Source organism: Pleurodeles waltl, chromosome 1_1 (genome assembly GCF_031143425.1).
Source record: "Pleurodeles waltl isolate 20211129_DDA chromosome 1_1, aPleWal1.hap1.20221129, whole genome shotgun sequence".
Classification (NCBI taxonomy): Eukaryota; Metazoa; Chordata; class Amphibia; order Caudata; family Salamandridae; genus Pleurodeles; species Pleurodeles waltl.
In genome coordinates, this window is record NC_090436.1 from 87,883,857 (window position 1) to 87,905,426 (window position 21,570).

The following is a 21,570-nucleotide window of genomic DNA, read 5'->3' on the forward strand; positions in this document are numbered from 1 at the left end:
GTGGGCTCTAAATATTCTATCTTATTTGCCCTATGAGTCACCTGCCCACATGATACGGTTTTCCAAGTTCCTACTAAATACAGTAGCACAGATTGTCTATATTTATGCAGCACACAAATAGTAATAAAGTGAAAACACAACACAAGAAAATTCCACACCAGTTTAGAAAAATAGAGTATATTTTATTCAATCATTTTACATTAAAATGACAAATGTCCAATCAGTAGATAGAATCTGAGTTATGAATTTCTAAAGTTTAAGGTAAAAACTAGGGCCTAAAAGATCAAAGCGGCAATCGCATGGAGTGCAAGTCAGATACAGAGTGGATTGGGCCCAGTTGGCGCTTACCTTCAGACTTAGATACAATTTTGACAAAAATTAACTGAGAAGGTAGAAGTTCAGGAGGGCAAGGCTGCAGGTGGTGTCTGAAGAGGAGGTATAGTCGTCAGGGAGGTGCTGAGTGAAGCTCTGGTGAAGATTTCTTCGTTCATATTTAGTCTCTTTCTTGGAGGACAAAAATCTTCAGCAGGGCAAAGCTGGAGGCTGTAGCTGATGAGAGTTCCTCGAGGCCGGATACCCCTTTGGCGAAGGACCGCTGAACCTGATTCACTGCTGCGGGAGCTGCTGCGAAATTAGGCTGACCTGGGATGCACCTTGGGCAGATAGACAAGCAAGTTGATCTCGGTCACCTCTTGGTTCTCAGAGCGGTTCTTAGCCAAAAATGTTCTAAGTCCCAAGTTTTAAATTTTGGCTGTATAGGCACCTTTAGCATCAAGGTTCCAGGACTCGGGGGCCACCACTTCAGGGTTAAGACTCACTCAGTCTGTCTCCAGGTGTGGGTTCAAGATGGTTGGAGCCTTTGTAAGGCTGTGATCCGGAAGCCAGCCAACTAGTCCCTGGCATCACTCTGGTAGTCCAAGATTCAAGGAGTGGAACAGGGCTCAAAGGCAGACTTCTGAGAGGACAAGGTATTCTCCAAGCAGCAAACCAGTCCTTCCAGGTGCAGCAAAGCAGTCTTGTTGTGTGTACAGCAGGCCACAGCAGCAGGCAGCTCTCGGAGAGTCCTTCCACAGGTCAAGAAATTGAACTGAAGTACTGAGGGTCCTATTTTTGTTATACCTGGTGCCTTTTTTAAAGTAGTTTCTCGAGAATCCCTTTGAAGTGCTTGAGGTTTCCTGCTTCCCCTGTCCTGGCTCTAAGCTGGCTGGAAGAAAAATGCAGGGGTGGCAAGTTCTTTGTGTGAAGGCAGAGCACAGCCTATTCATTTGCAAGTGAGGCTGTGCCCAGCTCCTCCTCCCCATCCTGCCTGTTGATGGCCCATCCAGGCACACCTAATCCCTCTATTGTGTGGCTGTCTGGGAGGAATAAACAAGTAAGGCAGAAATACTCAAAGGCTCAAAATACCAACATAATAGTGGCATTGGCTTTATCATCACATCAACATACATAAAGCAGGCCTATCGGCTTTGTCAAAAAGCCACCACTAACTATAATTAAATGTATATATCATAATTTCACACCTTGCAATATTTAGTAATATTGACTCAAGTTATTTTTAATAAAGCATTTTTTTGTCCCAAAAAAATTAAACATGTCTTTAAGTCTTCTTTCGACATCTTTCAGGCCACCATGTGCAGCTATTGAACAAACCACAAAACGGCCCTCCACTTTAGCTGAAGAGTATTCAGTGCTTTAAAAAAAAACATGGTAAACTCTTCTGGGGTTGTGGATGCAATGTCCCATGAGAATTACTATGGGCCTGATTACAACTTTGGAGGAAGGGGTTAATCCGTCCCAAATGTGACGGATATACCACCAGCCGTATTACGAGTCCATTATATCCTAGGGAACTCGTAATACGGCTGGTGGTATATCCGTCACATTTGGGACGGATTAACACCTCCTCCAAAGTTGTAATCAGGCCCTATGTTTTTTAATGTTGCTGGGGGTGCTTCTGCACACCTTACAGCCGCCCACAAAGTTAAACAAATGATTGGTGGAGCCTTTCTTCTAGGGGTATGACCAGGAAGAAAGAAAATCATTTTGAAAAGCTCTAGGGAATCATGGGGGCACTCCTTGTCAGAGTGATGAATAATAAATGAGCAACTCATGCTGCTCATTTATTATTCTTTTATTTGGCCTTTTTGACAATTATTTGGGTCCTTTTTTGGAGGGGGGCCAACACTTGTTTTTTTGTTTTTATAACTTGAGGGCCCGAAGAGAGAGCACCAAGACCCAGCAGCCCTGCTGCCTCCACAGCCATTGCCCATACTGGGTGCCGATGGGAGACAGCATTCTTTCTTTAGAGTGGATGCCCCAGTGCCATTCCGTGGCACCCATATTTTGCCAAATTGTTGTGTTAAATGGTTCCTACATTAAGATAACAAGACTGCCTATTTAGGACGGCAGACATCAGAATGTGAGAGACTAAGGGCCTGATTTAGATATTGGTGGACGGGTTACTCTGTCACAATGGTGACGGATATCCCGTCCACTGAAACCTACATCCCATAGGACATAATGGAATTTAGATTTCTGCGGACGAGATATCCATCATCATTTTGACAGAGCAACCCATCCACTAATATCTAAATCAGTCCCAAAGTCCGTCCACACCATTGGAAACTGACGGTCCAGTTCCTGACTAGCGTACAGTGCCTCACATGAACCTTTAACCCTAGTGGGGCGGAAGGTGATTATGGCAACTTCAACATGACACTCTAACTCCCCAAGGAAGTCATGGAAACAGATCTCACTCTTTCTCTGGATCATTCATGCATGCCCAGGCGAAGATGCAAAAGCTACATGAACCGAGGTTTAAATATTTTTAATGAAAGGCATGTAATCTTGTATAAAGTGAATGAGCTGTGATAATCAGGCAGAGGAAACAAGGTAAAGTAACCAGCATAATAAAGAGGGTGAAGGCAATGTATAATCCAACTATGATAAATGTGTTCCAGAAGATCTAGAGATGCTAGAGTGTCCTACACAATCCTAAGACTACTTTGAGAGCATAGCGGGGTATTTTTCTCCCTGGGCCGATCTAAGGGACTAGCCCTGGCCCCATACCTGAAGGTAGTGATGGAAATCCTCTCTGGAGCCGGTAGATTAGCGCCAGTAGATCTGCATGTCGAACACAGCAATCAACCCAGGACGGTAGCAGCTGGAGTGCCCTCTGCCCCTTCTGGTCAGTGGACCCTTTCTATAATAAACCAATACTGTATTGGAAGCACAGCTCTGATGCAGTGCTGTGGCTAGGTGTTAGAAGCTGTTTCCTGAACAAGCAACACAAGAGCTAGGATCTTTGTACAGTGTTCCTAGCCTTGAACGGAAAGTACTGATTATATGTCGAGCAAAGGCTAACTAAACAAGCAACTCGTATCACATATTCCTAGATGAATATCATGCGAGAAATGTGTGTCAAATGTCACTGCTAGAAGCAGTGCAGCTAAAACGCATAAAATATGAAATTTAAAATGAAGCTAAAGACAGGGGAAACAACTTGGATCCAAATGGTCCTCACAACAATTGGGAGATCCAACTGTCATGAGAACCATTTGTGGTGCTGGCAGGAGCCAGCTAAGCCACTTTGCTCCTACCCAGGCGGGAGTAGCATTTTTATTTGCTACAGGCTGGGCAGGACCTAAGTTGTGTTCCCTGCCTAGAAGGGTGCGGGCAGAGGATGTCTGCAGTATCCCAGGTAGGGAACTGCATTATCCCATGAGGAAGGGGTCCCAGGGACTCTGCTCAAGTAGGGCTTGGGGCATGTGGTGTCCGCGTCCGGTGACCGACTGGAGGACATGAGCCACATGCCTCTCCACCCAAAATGAAGCTTTTCACCCCGGGGGATGGGGAACCTAGGATCTTTAAGAGGCCAGGAAAGGAGGGGCGCATGCCCCATCCCTTAATTAAGTATAGCTACCCAAGGAGATTAGGTTCCCTGGGATTAATTAAGGCTCAGAGAGGGGGGCCACATGTCCTTCCCCACTTTTAATTAAAGTGCTCCAACAGAATGGGGTCCCTGGTGTCTAATGAAGGCTCAAAATGTGGGTCTGTGTATCCCCACCCCTTTTAATGATATATGACCCAAGAGGGTGGGATCTAAGTGGCCTGAAAAGGCTCAGGAAGGAGGTCCTTTTCCTGTGAAAAATAAATCTGACAATCGCTCAGGCCCTGGCCCACCCCTGGGGGCTCAGATTAAAAAAGGGAGGGAGCCTGATTTTTTTTGTTAGAGCCATAGATCCATGAATCCTCAGCAGATCCGTGGTGCAATAAAAAAAGGCCCTAATTTCTCCAAAATGACAGAACGGATTTACACCAAATCACACAGAACACGCTTTCTAATCCAAGATCTAGTTTTCTGTCACATTTGGTGTACTTCTTCTCGGCCATTTTGAATGAGGTTGTGTTTAATTTTCCTACAGAAAATAGCATGGAAAAACAGGTTTTGGAAACCCCCCCTTTTTCTCATCATTCCGCTTAAAAGATCACCCCAAATCTTTTCAAGAAAAGGCTGTGGTGGATAGGACTTTTGTTTTTGGAAAGTTTTGCGAAGATTCAGCAAATGGCACCAAAATTAGCAGCAAACCAAAAAATCAATTTCCAGTGGAAACATGGCCCTAACTACAGCTACTCAGTGAGGATCACCATTGGGTAATAATATGAAAATACATTACGTAAGTTTATTTGCGTGCACTTAGCATGAAAGCTATGTTTTCAGAGAAAGGGTTATTGAAAACAGGAAGAGAAATACTTGTCTATACTGTTTATTTGTCTGAGTAAAACGATTACTTAAATATGCACTAAGAATACATAATTTTAGATAAAACAGCTTTGCCTACTTAAAAACCTGCAGATATCAGAGCTCTGCTAATAAGGCAAAGCTAACAATAAGTGCAATTTGCAATTAGAATGCTAAACTTTTATGACTGGGCTGTTGTTTAAAGAAGAGGATGGGATTATTCTCATAAATAGTTGCAGCTGCTGTCAGCGAGCTAGAGTTTACAGTGGACCCTGAATGCAAACAGAATCCATATTTTATGAATAGATTGTAGATTAGACATCAGAGAGAGGTTATGCTCAGAGATTGTTGAAGGTACTGCAAGCACATCAGAGCTATTAATGGACATTGGTTAAATTAAGGTTGTTATGGTTTTACTTAGCTATGTCATGGAGGCTGCTTATTAAATATTGGGTTATGGCCAAACTCAGGTATGACTGGAACTTTTTCTCCGATTTGTGTTTGGCATGGCAAGTTTCAAGAGTGTCAAAAAGTGACCTAAAGTCTCCTAAAGTATTCAGGGCCTAGTCCCAGAGTCCTGAAAAAAAATAAAATAAGGAGCCCTAAGGAGGTGGGAAGCATCCCCTTGCTGTAAATGTACCCCCTCCTTAAGTAATATGTTTTTAAAAAGTAAGGGGCATACTTAAGAGCCCCTAGCGCCTCCTTTCACCATATTAGCGTCATTTTCTTAATGCTAATGTGGCCTATCGAGATTTATTTTTAGATTTTGTTTCATACCCCCAGCTGTACTGTAAATGTGTTCTTAGTGAATATGCACACATGCCATGCCAATGAAGCGAGTCCAATGAAAACTGCTATTTCAAAAAAGCATGCTAGTAAACACTCTCACTCGTTTATTACTACAGTACAAACATATAAATCCAGACTTACAACTACAGTGGACCTCAGATGACTTCAAAAAACACTGCTTAAGGCTTTGCTGATACTGTTCTTGAACCACTTTGCAAAAGTAAACAGGGGGCATACCCACAAGGCCTGTTTATGCAGTTTGATCTCTCTGCACAAATTGAACGCTAGTTCTCTGGTTAGCATTAAACGCCTTTGTTTCTAACTTTTGAAAAATGGCATGGCATGGACCATACATGCAGCTGCCTGTTTTGAGGTAGGGCGGGGGCATGAAGGCCCACGGGGGGCGTTGTCTCTCGTGATCATTGCCCCTCCCCACACTCACACATAATTAGTGTAGTACTCCATGGATATTTGCATATCTGTATGTTAGATACAAATCACTGTCATCTTAAATTGTATCCAAATATTGCCCAAATGGGACTGGGACTACTGCTTGCTCCCCCCTGCCCGAATCTATTCCCCAATGCATTTTTTAAAGTAGAACTTGGCTGCTTTACAAAATGTTTTCCATTTAAAAAATACAAGGATGGTGGTTCGCTGCTCCTCGCAGACCCCCATGAATACATTTGCAGCCACCGACAGGGGAGGTCGCAAATTGCAACGTGCTTAATGAATAGAACCTGCTTAATTAATATTTATTAGGCAGGTCATTTGTTAAGATGCTGCAAGTGGACATTTTGGGACATGATCTATTAGTTCACATGTCGCATCGCCAAGTGACTGTCAGGTTTAAAAAAACAGTTTTCACCTACCCTTTGCGACCTGCCTGCACATAAATCAGGACCTCCAGTTTGTATGATTGCCTACAGCTCTTCATAAACTCCTTGCAACTAGTTTAGCTGTCACTTGGGTGTGCACTTTGAACTACCCACACTTAATCCCACTGCTTACTACCGACACAACTCTATATTTGGAAGTAACTCTATTTCCGTACTGCATGGATCAAGGGTGGAAATAGACAGAATGATGCAATGTCGTTTCCGATTCAGAAACAGCAAGGGCAGCAGGTTTGTGCTTTCATAGCTTATGGAGTTTTCTCAGACTCACTTTTCTGAAGGATTTTGGAGGACCTTAAACTATCATTTTTCATTTTCCTGTATTGCCATAAAGTATCTCACATTCCTTAAAATGACCTTTGCCCACTGCATAACTGTGGTTGTCTTTGACTTCCCTCCTACATTTATTCTCCCCGGGTATGGTAAAAACTTAAAATACAAATTTTAAGTGAATGCAAGAAAGACAACCATTGTCAAAACCGATAGGCATGATTTTAGCAAGCATGCAATTTCTTTTTTTGAAATTGCAATGACAAGTTTAAAAGTAAAAAAATAAAAATGATAACAAACCAAAATTAAAGAAGAGGTTGACCCTCCAACCATAGCACTGTTTTTAGCCAGATGTCCGCGTGGTCAGGCAAAATGCATTCACTCACATTGGAAGAGAGACAATAGTTGAAGTGAGCTGGCCCACTGCCCCTTGCTATATGCAAGGTTGGAAGAAGCAAACAGTAAATGACAATTTAACAGACCAATAGGTGAAGAGGGGTGACCCAAAGGTCCTCTAGATATGTATATATATATATGTGTTTTTATTTATGACTTGTTGAATACGGAGTTGGTCAAACAGGTAAAGCTGTCTTTAGGTCAGACCTAATTATGAATCCATTGGGCTGGCTAGATAGCTTAAGCTGCTTCTAGACTAAACCTAAAAAGGAGCAAGTAATATGACTCCATATCATTATCTCTTTCTGTACTCCAAGGAAGGACAAAGGTAACTATTTAACCTCTGCTTTTAGCACCAGTAATTGTTACATTTGTTTTTTTTTCAGAGTTTCGGCTTGGGTTCGGTTGCCCAGGTTGTTCTTGGAAGAAAGGAATTTGGGCAGTATTTAAGTATTAATTTGTCCTTTGGATTTGGTGTGACGATGGGCATACTTGTGGCGGGTGGAGTTTCAGGTGAGTAAGACTGAAAATGTAACTGATTAAATTGTTCTTAGCTGCATATTATGTTGGTCCACTTGAATCTTGGACCTGGAAAATACAGATGAGTAAAAAGGCTGAAAGGTTAACATAACGGAAGATGACTTTCGATCAGAATTTGTAAAAGTTCACAACTCAGAGTTAAGTCTGATTATGATGACTAAAACCAACCAATGCATACAATTCCCATACCACCCTCTCCCACTAAATGTCACACTGAATTTCCAATATACTTTACTCCAGTTTCCACATAGAGGCTGGAATAAAGGCATGAAATGGCTCTGGTAGAGCACAAGACTAATCCTAATAACCAACAATAACTACAAAAACACCAGCACTGGCACCTGGAGCAGTGGGCTGCCCAGCATTAAGCACTGCAATCCTTCGTCAGGGGCAGTAAGTGCTATGTAATGCAATCACAATACAATACATAACCCACACTAAAACTAATATCATAACACTCAGCAATCAGACAGTCAATTGTAGTTCATACAGACTGCCTAACAATTCCCTTTACTGCTTTGCTCTCTTACATTGACATAAGACAAAACTGCTAAGGGTCTATCCATCACTCAGTAGTGTACTAGTCCATGGCAATAAATCACCCATTACCCTCTTAACAGGCATCGAATAACTGAAGAACTCTAATTCAGTCCACAACTGCAGGTCCCAACTAGCTACATACTATGGTCACTTCTTGGCATCTCCAATGACAATCAGTTATGGGAGGATATTAAATAAAGTCCATCCCAGCAGATCTCCCCACCACTTCTCCCTTTAACCTACACCTGCTTAGGACCATAAACATTAAACAAAATATCTCAGAATGGACAACCCAGCACAGTAACCAGCTAAGTGGACTATGAACATACGTAATACCAAAAAGGGACCTGCAGAGCTGCTAAAAGCTGCCACCTTACTAAAAACCATAGACTGGGTGCCTATCTCTCACACTTCTTTATCCATCTCACTGCTAAGCACTGCTTCCAATAACAAGATAACCACACCACTGTTTTCCTCAGTTTGAGGGTCAGGAGATCTGCTGGAATGGACTTCATTACAATCATCTCCAATATCTTCTCCACACGCACCAACATCTCCTTCAGAAACACCTCCAAGCCACACTGGACTGACCCCCACTGAGTCCACTTCTCCTTCACCAAACCCACTGTATGCCACCACGCCCATCGCGATCATTGCAGAAGCTGGAACAAGGTCACTGAAGACCAACTCACCACCTCCCTCAGCAAAACCCCACCACCAACATACACGGATGCCAACACCTCAGCACCCAACCTCCACCACTCGATCTCTGACTGCGCCAACACACTGGCTCCCCCCAGGAAACCCTCAGACAAGCAGCCCTTCAAGAAAGCCAGCTGGTTCTCCCTCGCCCTCCAAGAATCCAAGCACACCTGCAGACGGCTCGAGAAAAGATGGAGGAGCAGCAGGATCGTGGTAGACTACACAGCCTTCAAATCTGCTGTCACCGCACACCACCACCTCATCAGAACAATAAAGAAAGCAGCCATACACAAACGCATCAACACCAACGCACACAACAGCAAAGAATTCTTCGCCGAATTCCCCTTTCTCAAAACCTCTGCGACCACCTTGCCACCTTCTTCCACCGCAAGATCAAGGAAACCTATGACAGTTTCTCAACCCAAGAACCACCCACCCCACCCGCAACCACCCAATGGCTCCAGACTCCAGCAGACCATGCCTAGCTGGACCACCCTCATCTCTGAAGACACCCTCAAGATCATGAAGAGCATCCACTCCGGAGACTCTCGGATCCCTGCCTTCACCACATCTTCAACAGAGCCAGTACTACCATCGCACCCGAACTCTGCCGCACCATCAACTGCTCCATCGAGTACGCCACCTTTCCGGAAGATTGGAAGCACACAGAGATCAATCCCCTGCTGAAGAAACCCTCTGCTGATGGACCTCAAGAATTATAGACCCATCTTGCTGCTCCCCTTCTCAGCCTAAGTCATCCATAAAGCTATCAACGCCCAACTCGCTGAGTTCATAGAAACAAACCACATCCTGGACCTCTCCCAATTGTGCCTCAGAAGCAACCACAGCACTGAGACCACTCTCCTTGCCGCTACAGACGACATCCGCACCCTCCTCAACTGAGGCGAAACTGCTGCCCTCATCCTCTTGGACCTCCCAGCTGCCTTCGATACTGTCTCCCACCACACCCTCTGGGCAAGACTCCACGACACCAGCATTCACGACAAAGCCCTAGAATGGATCCGCTCCTTCCTCACCGGCTGAACCCAGAGAGTCATACTTCCACTGTTCAACTCAGACCCCACAGAGATCACCTGAGGAGTGCCTCATAGATCCTCCCTAAGCCTCAACCTCTTCAACATCTACATGGCCCCCCTTGCAGCCACCGTCAAAATCCACGGACTCAACATCGTCTCTTATACCGACGACACCCAGCTGATTCTCTCCCTCACAGATGAACCCACAGCCGCCAAGAGCAACTTCCACAACCGGATGAAGGCAGTCATCAATTGGATGAAGGGCAGCTGCCTCAAGCTTAACTCAGACAAGTCCGAAGTCCTCATTCTGGGCTCCACCCCCTCCGCCTGGGATGACACCTGGTGGCCTGTGGCACTAGGAACACCCCCCCCTCCGACCCACGGACCACACACAAAACCTCCACATCATCTTGGACTCCTCGCTCTCAATGACCCACCAAATCAATACTGTTTCATCCTCCTGCTTCCACACGCTCCGCCTACTTCATAATATCTTCAAGTGGATTCCCACTGAGTCCAGTAAAACGGTCATTCATGTGCTCATCAGCAGCAGACTCGACTACGGCAACGCACTCTATGTCGGCACCACCCAGAAACTCCTAAAGAAACTGCAGAACATCCAGAACGCCTTCGCCAGACTCATGCTGAACATCCCATGCCTCAGCCACATCACTGGCCACCTGAGACCTTCACTGGCTACCTATCAACAAAAGAATTACCTTCAAGCTTCTCATGCATGCCTACAAAGCCCTCCACAACACCGGACCTGCATACCTCAACCACCGCCTCTCCTTCTACACTCCCACCAGACATCTCCTCTCCGCCCAACTGGCCCTGGCCACCATCCCACGGATCCGCAAGACCACAGATGAAGAAAGATCCTTCTCCTACCTCGCTGCAAAGACCTGGAACTCCCTGCCTCTGCACCGCAAGCGATCACCATCGCTGCGCAATTCAGGAAGCACCTCAAGACCTGGCTCTTCAACTAAACCGCAGATCCACTAATTTAATACTTCTGTGTGCTAATTCAAACCTGGTGATTCTCTTGAGCACTCACCTCTGCCTGGTGCTTCCAGCAGCTTCTACCTGTGGTTTTAATTGGGGAATTGTTGTTTCCTCTCTGTAGCCTTATTTTTGTTTGTGCCACCTTTCCTACCTGGACAGATTATCCATTGTCCTTCAAACGTTTTCACTCATGACTCTAATCGCCCTCTCCTGTAACTTCATACAACATTTTCACATAAAGCACACTCTCCTGAACTACAGTGCATATGGCAGAAGTGCTCAGTGAAAGATCAATATTCGAACAGTGGAATATCGAAATTTGTGTAGTTGAATCGAAGAAATTTGCCCACATCTCAAACAGTGCTTAGGGTATCAGACCTAATAGAGAGCTCACCCATGAGTATATTGAAGGGTGCAAACAGTGCACCAGACCCTAAGGTGCATAGTTACGTGCAAACACAGATTAGCTTCTGTATAGACCAACAGATAAGTGTACAGTGGTCACTGAACAGTCTCCCCTAAAAACTCAAGATTGAGCTGGAAAGCATCGACGCTAATGGCCAGGCCTCAAGCACATTCCTTACATCATCTCCAAAACAAGAGAGAGCGCATAGCTTCAGAAACTTGGTGGAACCTTAGAATCCAGGGCTACTGCCAACGTAAACCATAAATACAAAAAGAGGGTCATGCCCCATAAATCAGAGTTATCAGTAACTCTTGGAACAAAGTAGGTCTATAGCGCAAACTCGCACAATCAGAAGCTTATAAGTTCATAACCAGTGATGACATTAGATTCTTGCGGAAACACGAGCAGTTGAACCAGTCCCAATGGCAGGGTTTTACGAAGTACAGAAACCAGCTATAAAAACTGTTCATTTTGGTCAGGAGTTTGTCAGTTTAGCACTTCACCACTCTGAAGGTGGAACTAATGGAACTCAAAACAGAGAATTTCCCTCTTGCTACAAGTAATAACAATTAACGGGTGTTGTATATGAGAAAGGATAGAAACCATCTTATTGATTAATGTCTATTTAAATCTACACAGGACCAATACAAAATTAAAAGTAGATGCCTTTTGTGAGGCTCTCTATGAACTCCTTTGTAGATATTCATCCTTCCAGGCTATATTAACAGGAGACTTCAGCTTGACCAATCTAGGGCAACAACAACCAACTGTCTTACAATCAATACTTTCGGACAACCTTGTAAGAAAAATGAATGGCTGCCTTGACATGTACAATGCTACTTCTGTGCAAGGACTCCAGTCGCCAATAAGCCTGCATGGCAAACCTCTACAAACAGTTAGGGACAGCTCAACGCTGGACTATGCATTTGTGAGTAGAGGTATGTACGACTTGTACAAGGATGACACGGTCATGGACCAAGCTGAAAGTGACCACTTTGCATAAAAAATGTGGCTTCAGCTAGAGACCCAGGTGGTGGAATAGACAAACACAATGGGCTCTTCACAGGGAGAAGAAGGGAGAAGAATTAATATGAAGGCTTAAGTGGAATAAGATCGGCCTAACTCGGGTCAATAACTGAAAACTAATGACTTGCTGGATAAACAGCTGGAGCAACTCTGCCTTAGGCACAACTCTTTAGTCAACTTGGGACGAAACTGTTGATTCATTGTAAAAGGTTTTAAAAGGGAGAGCTCCTAAAAACATTTGGCCACTGATAAAAAACCTTGGTATATGGCTGACATACAGAAAAGCAATACAGCTTTAAGATCAGACAATAATGTATACTATAAAGATAAAAACCATAAGGTTGTGCAATGATTAAGTTCTATAAGGAAAGCGCAAAACAGTTTACTCTGGTTAGCAAAGACCAAATAGATGAAAGCTGAGAGGCTAAATATATACTCGTTTTTAAGCAGTAATAATCAAGCAAAATGTTGGCAATATCTCAATTTAATAATCAATAACAAAGTCTATATAAGGGGGAAAAGAGTCTCCATGGCAAAGTGGACCGAATACATCTGTTGACTATATAATGAAAAAGCTTTGCAGGGTTTCAGAACATGGGAGACTGTTACCTTGAACACTGAGCACCATGGAAGTGAGGGCAAGCTACCCAACTCAGCTGACACAGCTCCTAAAATCACTGTTGAAACTGAACTACAGGGAAATGTAGTTTAACCTGTTTGAATGGGATTGATCCATGTGGGGGCAAGAATTCAGATAACCAACATATGGGGGGGCATGGCTAAGATGGCAACCGGAGTGGACGCTTGCTGAATAGCTCTGTTTCAGGCCCAGAAAATATCCTGCAGAAGAGCCCCACCCAGACCCCCAAAATGCTGGAAATTATGTCCTGAGGGACCCGGGCAAACAGAGCTGCCCTGAACAAACCCGATCCACTCTCCGGTGACAGACTGTGCACCCGGCGAGCGTGAGGCCCGCACGGGCAGAGGCGGAGCAGGAGAAGGGTCCCGACCGTGGTCTATATGAGTGAGGAGTGGGCAGCTGGAGGACGGAGCACCGCAGATTCAATCGCCGGCTCGCAACCTGCGGGCTGAGGAAGCTGGAACTGCCGGAAGCGGTGGTGCCAGAGGCAGCGTTAGACAGAACTGGTGGTGAGCGGGAGGCACCATACCAATCCGAGGAAGAGGGAGGCAGTGCTGTATGCCATTGTGTGCAGGTGCGCACATTAGCTGAGCTGCTGTGGCCAGAGGGGCCAAGACCGAGGTGAGCGTGCATCCAGGGCGGCAGACCTCCCCTTGGGGACAGGGGGGCCCTTCGAAGGCCTACAAATTCCTCTGTAGTTACCCAGCTTATACGCATAGAGGGCGTGGGGCGCTGTTGGTGGAAGGCCGCCACGCACTGCTTGGAACTGGGAGAACTATCTACAGTTAATGAGAGATGGTTAGGGCGGCCCTCTGACCCCATCGGTTGAGTGGGGCACTGGGCTAGGCTGGTAAAGATGCACCCGGAGGAGTACTGCCCTGCCATTGGGCCTGCTGTGCGGTGCCCAACCGAGACACAGTGCAGGCTCCCCAGGATATTGAGATTGCGCAACAGAAAGGCCCAGCTATCGGGAACTCAGGGCACTCGGGCCTGTGTAATCCCCCTGGACAGAAGAACTGAGCGGCAGGGGAACAGCTCTACACGGGGGTTCAACCTGCTGCTCTTAGAATCACCCAGGACTTCACAATTAATACCTTATTGCTGAGTGCCGGGGGCTGGAGGGCTGCGTGCCCGGGGTTGAAGCACCTCAATTAGTTGCATCCATGGTAAAACCAAAGGCAGCTCGGTTGCCACCACCCACTGAGGGAACAATGCCGCTCCTGTCCGCAACCACTAAGGATAGTGCAATAACCGTCCGACAAATGCACGCAACACTACAGGCTCACTCCTCCCAATTCGACAAGCTCCTACAGGCAGTATTGGACACTAAAGCGACCTTGGAGGTAAAAATCGATTCCGTGATACAGGAGGTCAACCTGCTCCGCGTAGATCACCGCAAATTAGCCGAAAGAGTGACTGAAAATGCAAACTTCTCTGACAACGGTATAACCAGCACTTAAGGACCTTCAGACACAGCTGACGCCACTAACATCAGAGGTCTCCTCCCTGCAACGCAGAGCAGAGGGGGCGGAGGGACGCTCACGAAGAAATAACATTTGCTTTCTGGGGTTTCCGGAGCACGCAGAGACACCCAATGCCGAACTTTTCCTCAAACAATGGTTAAAGGCTACAGTGTTGATGAATGGAGTACCGCCCTACTTCTCAATAGAACTTGCACACCAGATTCCGGGCAGGCCGCCACAACCCGGAGCTTCGCCTCGGCCACTAATAGCCCATCTCCGCAATGTCCCGGATCGTGATCTGTTCCTTCAGAGTTTCCGGACACAGGGCTTTGAAAACACCACCATCACAGCTTATCCTGACTACACGATGAAAGTACAATGCAAGCGAAATTCATATATAAAAGTCAAACAGCTTCTCCGCGAACACAGCATCAGCTACTCATTGTTGTTCCCAGCACAACGGCGGGTGGTGGACGAGGGGAAAACCCACATTTTCCCTTCACCTGAAGATGCACGGACGTGGCTACATGCCAAGGGCATGGTTATACGGCATCGTGAGGATCCTATAGCTGGAGACTGGCTGACACCCCAACCCCGGCGCAAGACGAGATCTGGAGCCAGGACGCGCCCATCCAAGGCTCAAGCAGCAGAGGGCCAACCACAGGCACTAATCGAGGCAACCCAACTTACATCGAATCTGTATGCTACCGTCTGCGAGGACAAAACATCGGACTCTGATTCGTCGATGGGCCATTCAAGCAGGTCCACAATTCCCTCTATACTAGGTCCTGATATTACTCCGCGCACAGCAGATGACCTCTAATACTATACTTCAACTTTTAGAGACGGCATTCCAATTCCAGGCTGTGAGCAGTAGTGAACTTGACTTCGGACGCATGGATACCTGTGCTCAGGTCCTAGACTCAATGCCACATTGAGAGAGGCTCAGATCTCCAACCAGCTGAGCATAATTGACCGCTTGCACGAAGTCTCCATGGGACTTTGGTACTCAAGTAGCATGTGTAACTAACTGGCGAACACAGGAAACTGGGGTGGGGAGGGACCAACAGTACTTGAACTGGGCCAAAACGGATATGACATCTACTCAGTATGCCTACGCCCTCCCTCACATGGATTCCCGAACGGACATTTGTCAATCTATTACTATCTATAGCGAATGTTGCAATTACATGCTAAGGGGTGGCTACGGCCCTGTTGGCCGACGCCCTGAAGGGTTAAATACTGTTGATAAGTTTTATGTTTTTACATGGTTTTTGACACTGACGACAAGTGACAGAAAGGGATGGGTACTTTGGAAAGCAGATAGAGACTTAATCTGTATACTGATTCCCACTGTGGCAATAACAGTAGACCATAAGACACAAGCACACACATCGAAACACATATTCATGTAAAAATGAAGATTGACAGTTACAACATGTTAACGTGGAAAGTACGAGGTATGGTCAAACCCATTAAACGCCTTCAGATACACGCTTTCCTAAAACGCCACAAGGTACACATAGTGATCCTGCAGGAAACGCATCTCACAGATAGGGACTTGCATAGCATTAAAACTAAATGGCTGGGACAAGCATGCAGTACGATAACATCAGCATTCATCAAAGGGGTGGTAATGTGGTTGGCTTCTGAGGTTCCCTGTGCTATAGAATGTTACACAGTAGACAAGGAGGGCAGATATGTGCTGTTGGAGGGCACCATAGATAGTAAATCACTGTCCAAAGCTGGATTATATGCCCCCAACTCTAAGCAAAGGGAATTTTGTTTATGTCAATCACACCCACACTCTTCCAAGACCCCACGGCTATTTGCAAATGGTGGGGGCGACTTTACCTGTCTACCAAACGTAGACACGGACAGATCTCACTCACCACTGGCAGGCGCTCCCAGCAGGACAAGATTGCACGACTTTTTCAACTGGATGACCGAAAGGGGACTCCATGATATATGGCATCTACTCCACCTTCAGGACCGGGAATATTTCTTCTATTCCCTAGTACATAGGCTACATATCCGTACAAACTTGCTTCTAGGCCCGGCAGGTCTGGCCCACGATGCTTTGGAGGCAGACTATTTAGCCAGAATGCTATCAGACCACTGCCCACTGCAGGTCAGCTTTCACTGGGGCAGACTGCACGTCTGCATACCTACTTGGCATGTATGTTGGTGGATCCTCCATTCCATCAAGAACTGATTGATTGTATCTCCAAATACTTTGAGTTAAATGAAGGGACCGCCACATCACCTGCAGTGGAGTGGGATGCTCACAAGGCAGTTGTACGGAGCCACTGCCTCGCGGTCACTGGGGGAATAAGATGCACTCTGGTAAGACAAATTACCTCACTGGGAACAGAACTGCACAGCGTTGAATGTGAAGCAGCACGGGGCACACTAGACCTCAATGCTCTTCGCGAACCACGTGCACAATACAGAGAGGTTGACAAGCACTTGTGCACATACGATTACTGACATTACCTCTCTAGGTTACATGTGGAGGGTGACCGTCCTGGTAGTCCTGGTAGTCTGCTGGCGTGGCTAACTCAAGGAGAGCACCAACGCACCCCTATAGGTGCCATAAGGCTTGACTCAGGAACTGTAGTCAATTCTCAAGTAGCTATAAATGATGCCATTTCAGCACTACTACAGTACGCTTTATGCGGCAGGGCCTGAGACCCCAGCTACTCAATTAGCAGATTTATTCAATGCCCTCCCCCTCACTCAACTTACTCCAATACAAAAGACGGAATTAGATGAACCAATAGAGATTGACGTGATCTGAACAGCACTGCGTCAATTATCTCGCAATAAAAAAAACCATACGGACGGGTTACCAGTGGAATATTATGATACGTTTTCCACACACTTAGCTAAACCACTCTTGGAGGCGTTGCGTGAAGCAAAACTGCGGGGGCAATTTACAGGCTCTCAACACAAAGCGCTAATAGTGGTCCTACCCAAATCAGGCCGCGACCCCCTGGATGTGCGATCCTGTAGACCCCTATCATTGCTTAATTTGGACTGTAAGTTGTTGGGTGTAGGAGGCTGGCCTGGCTTATAGTGGGTACCTAGTGGTACTTACACCTTGTGCCAGGTCCAGTTATCCCTTATTAGTAGATTAGTAGTGTTCTAGCAGCTTAGGCTGATAGAGGTAGCTAAAGCAGAGCAGCTTAGGCTGAACTAGGAGACATGCAAAGCTCCTACTATATCACTTATGTCATATAGCACTATATTATAAGAAAACACAATACTCAGAGTTACTAAAAATAAAGGTACTTTATTTTAGTGACAATATGCCAAAAGTATCTCAGAGGATATACTCCCTTAGGAGGTAAGTAATATACACAAAATATACACACAAACCAAAATCAGGTAAGCAAAACACTTAGAAAAGTAGTGCAAACACTGTAGAACACAATAGAATGCAATAGGAGAATACAGGCCTGGGGCAACACAAACCATATACTCCAAAAGTGGAATGCGAACCACGAATGGACCACAGGCGTAGTGTGTAGAGGGTCACTGGGAGTGTAAGAAAACACTCAGGGTGTCCAAGATGCCCCACCCCAAGACCCTGAAAAGTAGGAGTAAAGTTACCAGAGAGACAGTAAAGTCGAGATAGGGGGTTCTGCAAAGACAACAACTGACTGCAAAGCACTGAAGACGGATTCCTGGACCTGAGGACCTGCAAAGAAAGGGGACCAAGTCCAAGAGTCACGCAAGTGTCCGGGGGGGGGGGGGGGGGGGGGGGCAGGAGCCCACTAAGGTGCAAAAGAGCTGCCTCTGGGTGTAAGAAGCCAAAGATTCTGCAACAATGGAAGGTGCCAGGAACTTCTCCTTTGGTCAAAAGATGTCCCACGGCGTGCTGGAGAATGCAGAGTTGTTTCCACGCAGAAAGACTGCAAACAAGCCTTGCTAGCTGCAAGAGTCGTGGTTGAAGGTTTTGGGTGCTGCCAGGGCCCAGGAAGCATCAGGAGGAGGAGGAGACAGAGGGGGCGCTCAGCAACAGAGAGAGCCCACGCAGAAGCAGGCAGAAGCGGGCAGCACCCGCAGAAGCACCTGAACAGGCATTCAAGAAATCTGAGCACGGCGGTCGTCTCAGCACAACAAGAGAGGGTCCCATGAAGTCAGAGGTCAACTCAGTGAGTTGGGCAATGCAGGATGGAGTGCGGGGGACCTGGGCTGTGCTGTGCATGAAGGAAGTCTTGCAAAAGTGCACAGAAGCCACTCAACTGATACTTTCCCTCACCTAGGACCCCACCAGCGCCAAGACCAACCTGCAAGATGGAATGAAAGACGTCGCAGATTGGATGAAACTCAGCCGTCTGAAACTGAACTCAGACAAAACGGAAGTCCTCATCCTCGGTAACACCCCGACCGCCTGGGACGACTCCTGGTGGCCCACGGCCCTTGGCACCGCACCGTCCCCCTCAGACCACGCACGCAACCTCGGCTTCATCTTGGACCCACTTCTCACCATGACCAAACAAGTCAACGCTGTATCATCCTCCTGCTTCCTCACCCTCCGCATGCTCCGAAAGATCTTCCGTTGGATCCCCGCCGACACCAGAAAGACCGTGACCCACGCCCTCGTCACGAGCCGCCTGGACTACGGCAACACCCTATATGCAGGAACCACCGCTAAACTCCAGAAACGTCTGCAACGAATTCAAAACGCCTCCGCCCGCCTCATCCTCAACATACCCCGCAACAGCCACATCTCCGCACACCTGAGACACCTGCACTGGCTTCCCGTCAGCCAAAGGATCACCTTCCGTCTCCTCACCCACGCACACAAAGCCCTCCACAACAAGGGACCAGAATACCTCAACCGTCGCCTCAGCTTCTACACTCCCACCCGTCTTCTCCGCTCCACCAGCCTCGCTCTCGCCGCCGTCCCTCGCATCCGCCGCTCCACGGCGGGTGGGAGGTCCTTCTCCTACCTGGCGGCCAAGACTTGGAACACCCTCCCCACCATCCTCAGGACCACCCAGGACCACCCCGCATTCCGGAGACTACTCAAGACCTGGCTCTTCGAGCAGCAGTAACCCCTTCCCCCTAGCGCCTTGAGACCCGCACTGGTGAGTAGCGCGCTTTATAAATGTTAATGATTTGATTTAATGATTTGAGAAGCCCTAGCAGCTGAGGATCACGCAGTACACAGGATTACTGTCTGGCGTGGGGAGGCAAGGACTTACCTCCACCAAATTTGGACAGAAGGACCACTAGACTGTTGGGGTCACGTGGACCCAGCACCTGTGTTCCAGGGACCACGCTTGTCAAGGTGAGAGGGGGCCCAGAGGACCGGTGATGCAGAAGTTTGGTGCCTGCGTTAGCAGGGGGAAGATTCCGTCGACCCACTGGAGATTTCTTCTTGGCTTCCAGTGCAGGGTGAAGGCAGACAGCCCTCAGAGCATGCACCACCAGGAAACAGTGGAGAAAGCCGGCAGGATTAGGAGCTACAATGTTGCTGGTAGTCTTCTTGCTACTTTGTTGCGGTTTTGCAGGCATCCTGGAGAAGTCAGCGGTCGATCCTTGGCAGAACTCTGGTGAGCTCTTGCATTCGTTATCTGAAGAGAAACCCACAGGAGAGACCCTAAATAGCCCTCAGAGGAGGATTGGCTACCTAACCAGGTAAGAGCCTATCAGGAGGGGTCTCTGACGTCACCTGCTGGCACTGGCCACTCAGAGGTCTCTATTGTGCTCTCACATCTCTGTATTCAAGATGACAGAGGTCTGGGACACACTGGAGGAGCTCTGGGCACCACCGCTGGGGTGGTGATGGACAGGGGAGTGGTCACTCCCCTTTCCTTTGTTCAGTTTCGTGCCAGAGCAGGGGCTGAGGGATCCCTGAACCGGTGTAGACTGGTTTATGCAAGGAGGGCACCATCTGTGTCCAGCATTTCCAGAGGTCAGGAAAGTCTACTCCTCTCAGGCCCTTAACACCTATTTCCAAAGGGAGAGGGTGTAACACCCTCTCTCAGAGGAAATCCTTTGTTCTGCCTTCCTGGGACTGGGCTGCCCAAGCCCCAGGGGGGCAGAAACCAGTCTGAGGGTTGGCAGCAGCGGTAGCTGCATAAAAAAACCCAGAGAGCTAGTTTGGCAGTACCCTGGGTCCATGCTGGAGCCCCGGGGATGCATGGGATTGGCACTCCAATACCATATTTGGCTTGGGGGGACAATTCCATGATCTTAGACATGTTACATGGCCATGTTCGGAGTTACCATTGTGAAGCTACACATAGGTATTGACCTATATGTAGTGCACGTGTGTAATGGTGTCCCCACACTCACAAAGTCCGGGGAAATTGCCCTGAACAATTAGTAACTTTGCACCTAACCTTCACTTAGTGAGGGTTGGACATATAGGTGACTTATAAGTTACTTAAATGCAGTGTAAAATGGCTGTGAAATAACGTGGACGTTATTTCACTCAGGCTGCAGTGGCAGTCCTGTGTAAGAATTGTCTGAGCTCCCTATGGGTGACAAAAGAAATGCTGCAGCCCATAGGGATCTCCTGGAACCCCAATACTCTGGGTACCTAGGTACCATATACTAGGGAATTATAAGGGTGTTCCAGTGTGCCAATCAGAATTGGTAAAAATGGTCACTAGCCTGCAGTGACAATTTTAAAAGCAGAGAGAGCATAAACACTGAGGTTCTGGTTAGCAGAGCCTCAGTGATACAGTTAGGCACCACACAGGGAACACATATAGGCCACAAACTTTGAGCACTGGGGTCCTGGCTAGCAGGATCCCAGTGACACATATCAAACACACTGACAAAATAGGGTTTCCACTATGAGCACTGGGGTCCTGGCTAGCAGGATCTCAGTGAGACAGTAAAAACACCCTGACATATACTCACAAACAGGCCAAAAGTGGGGGTAACAAGGCTAGAAAGAGGCTGCCTTCCTACATTGGGCAAGGTCCTTGCAAATCGGTTGCTCCCATTGATGGCACACTTGATACATGAAGATCAATCAGGTTTCATCCCTGGACGGAACACTTTCTTAAACATTAGGAGACTCCTGGGCTTAATGACTGACACTCCAGAGGGGGGACACAATAGAGTTGTGGTGTCTTTGGATATTGAGAAAGC

The 21,570-nt window shown here is 47.1% G+C and overlaps 1 protein-coding gene across 1 annotated transcript in view; it reads left to right on the forward strand.

The window, feature by feature from the left end:
* Window positions 1-21,570, forward strand: part of LOC138268318 (aquaporin-7-like) — a 121,678-nt gene that overhangs the window by 63,260 nt on the left and 36,848 nt on the right. Inside the window, exon 3 of the mRNA XM_069217889.1 lies at window positions 7,479-7,605. Coding sequence (XP_069073990.1) covers window positions 7,479-7,605 — 127 coding nt within the window. The remainder of the gene's footprint in view (window positions 1-7,478; window positions 7,606-21,570) is intronic.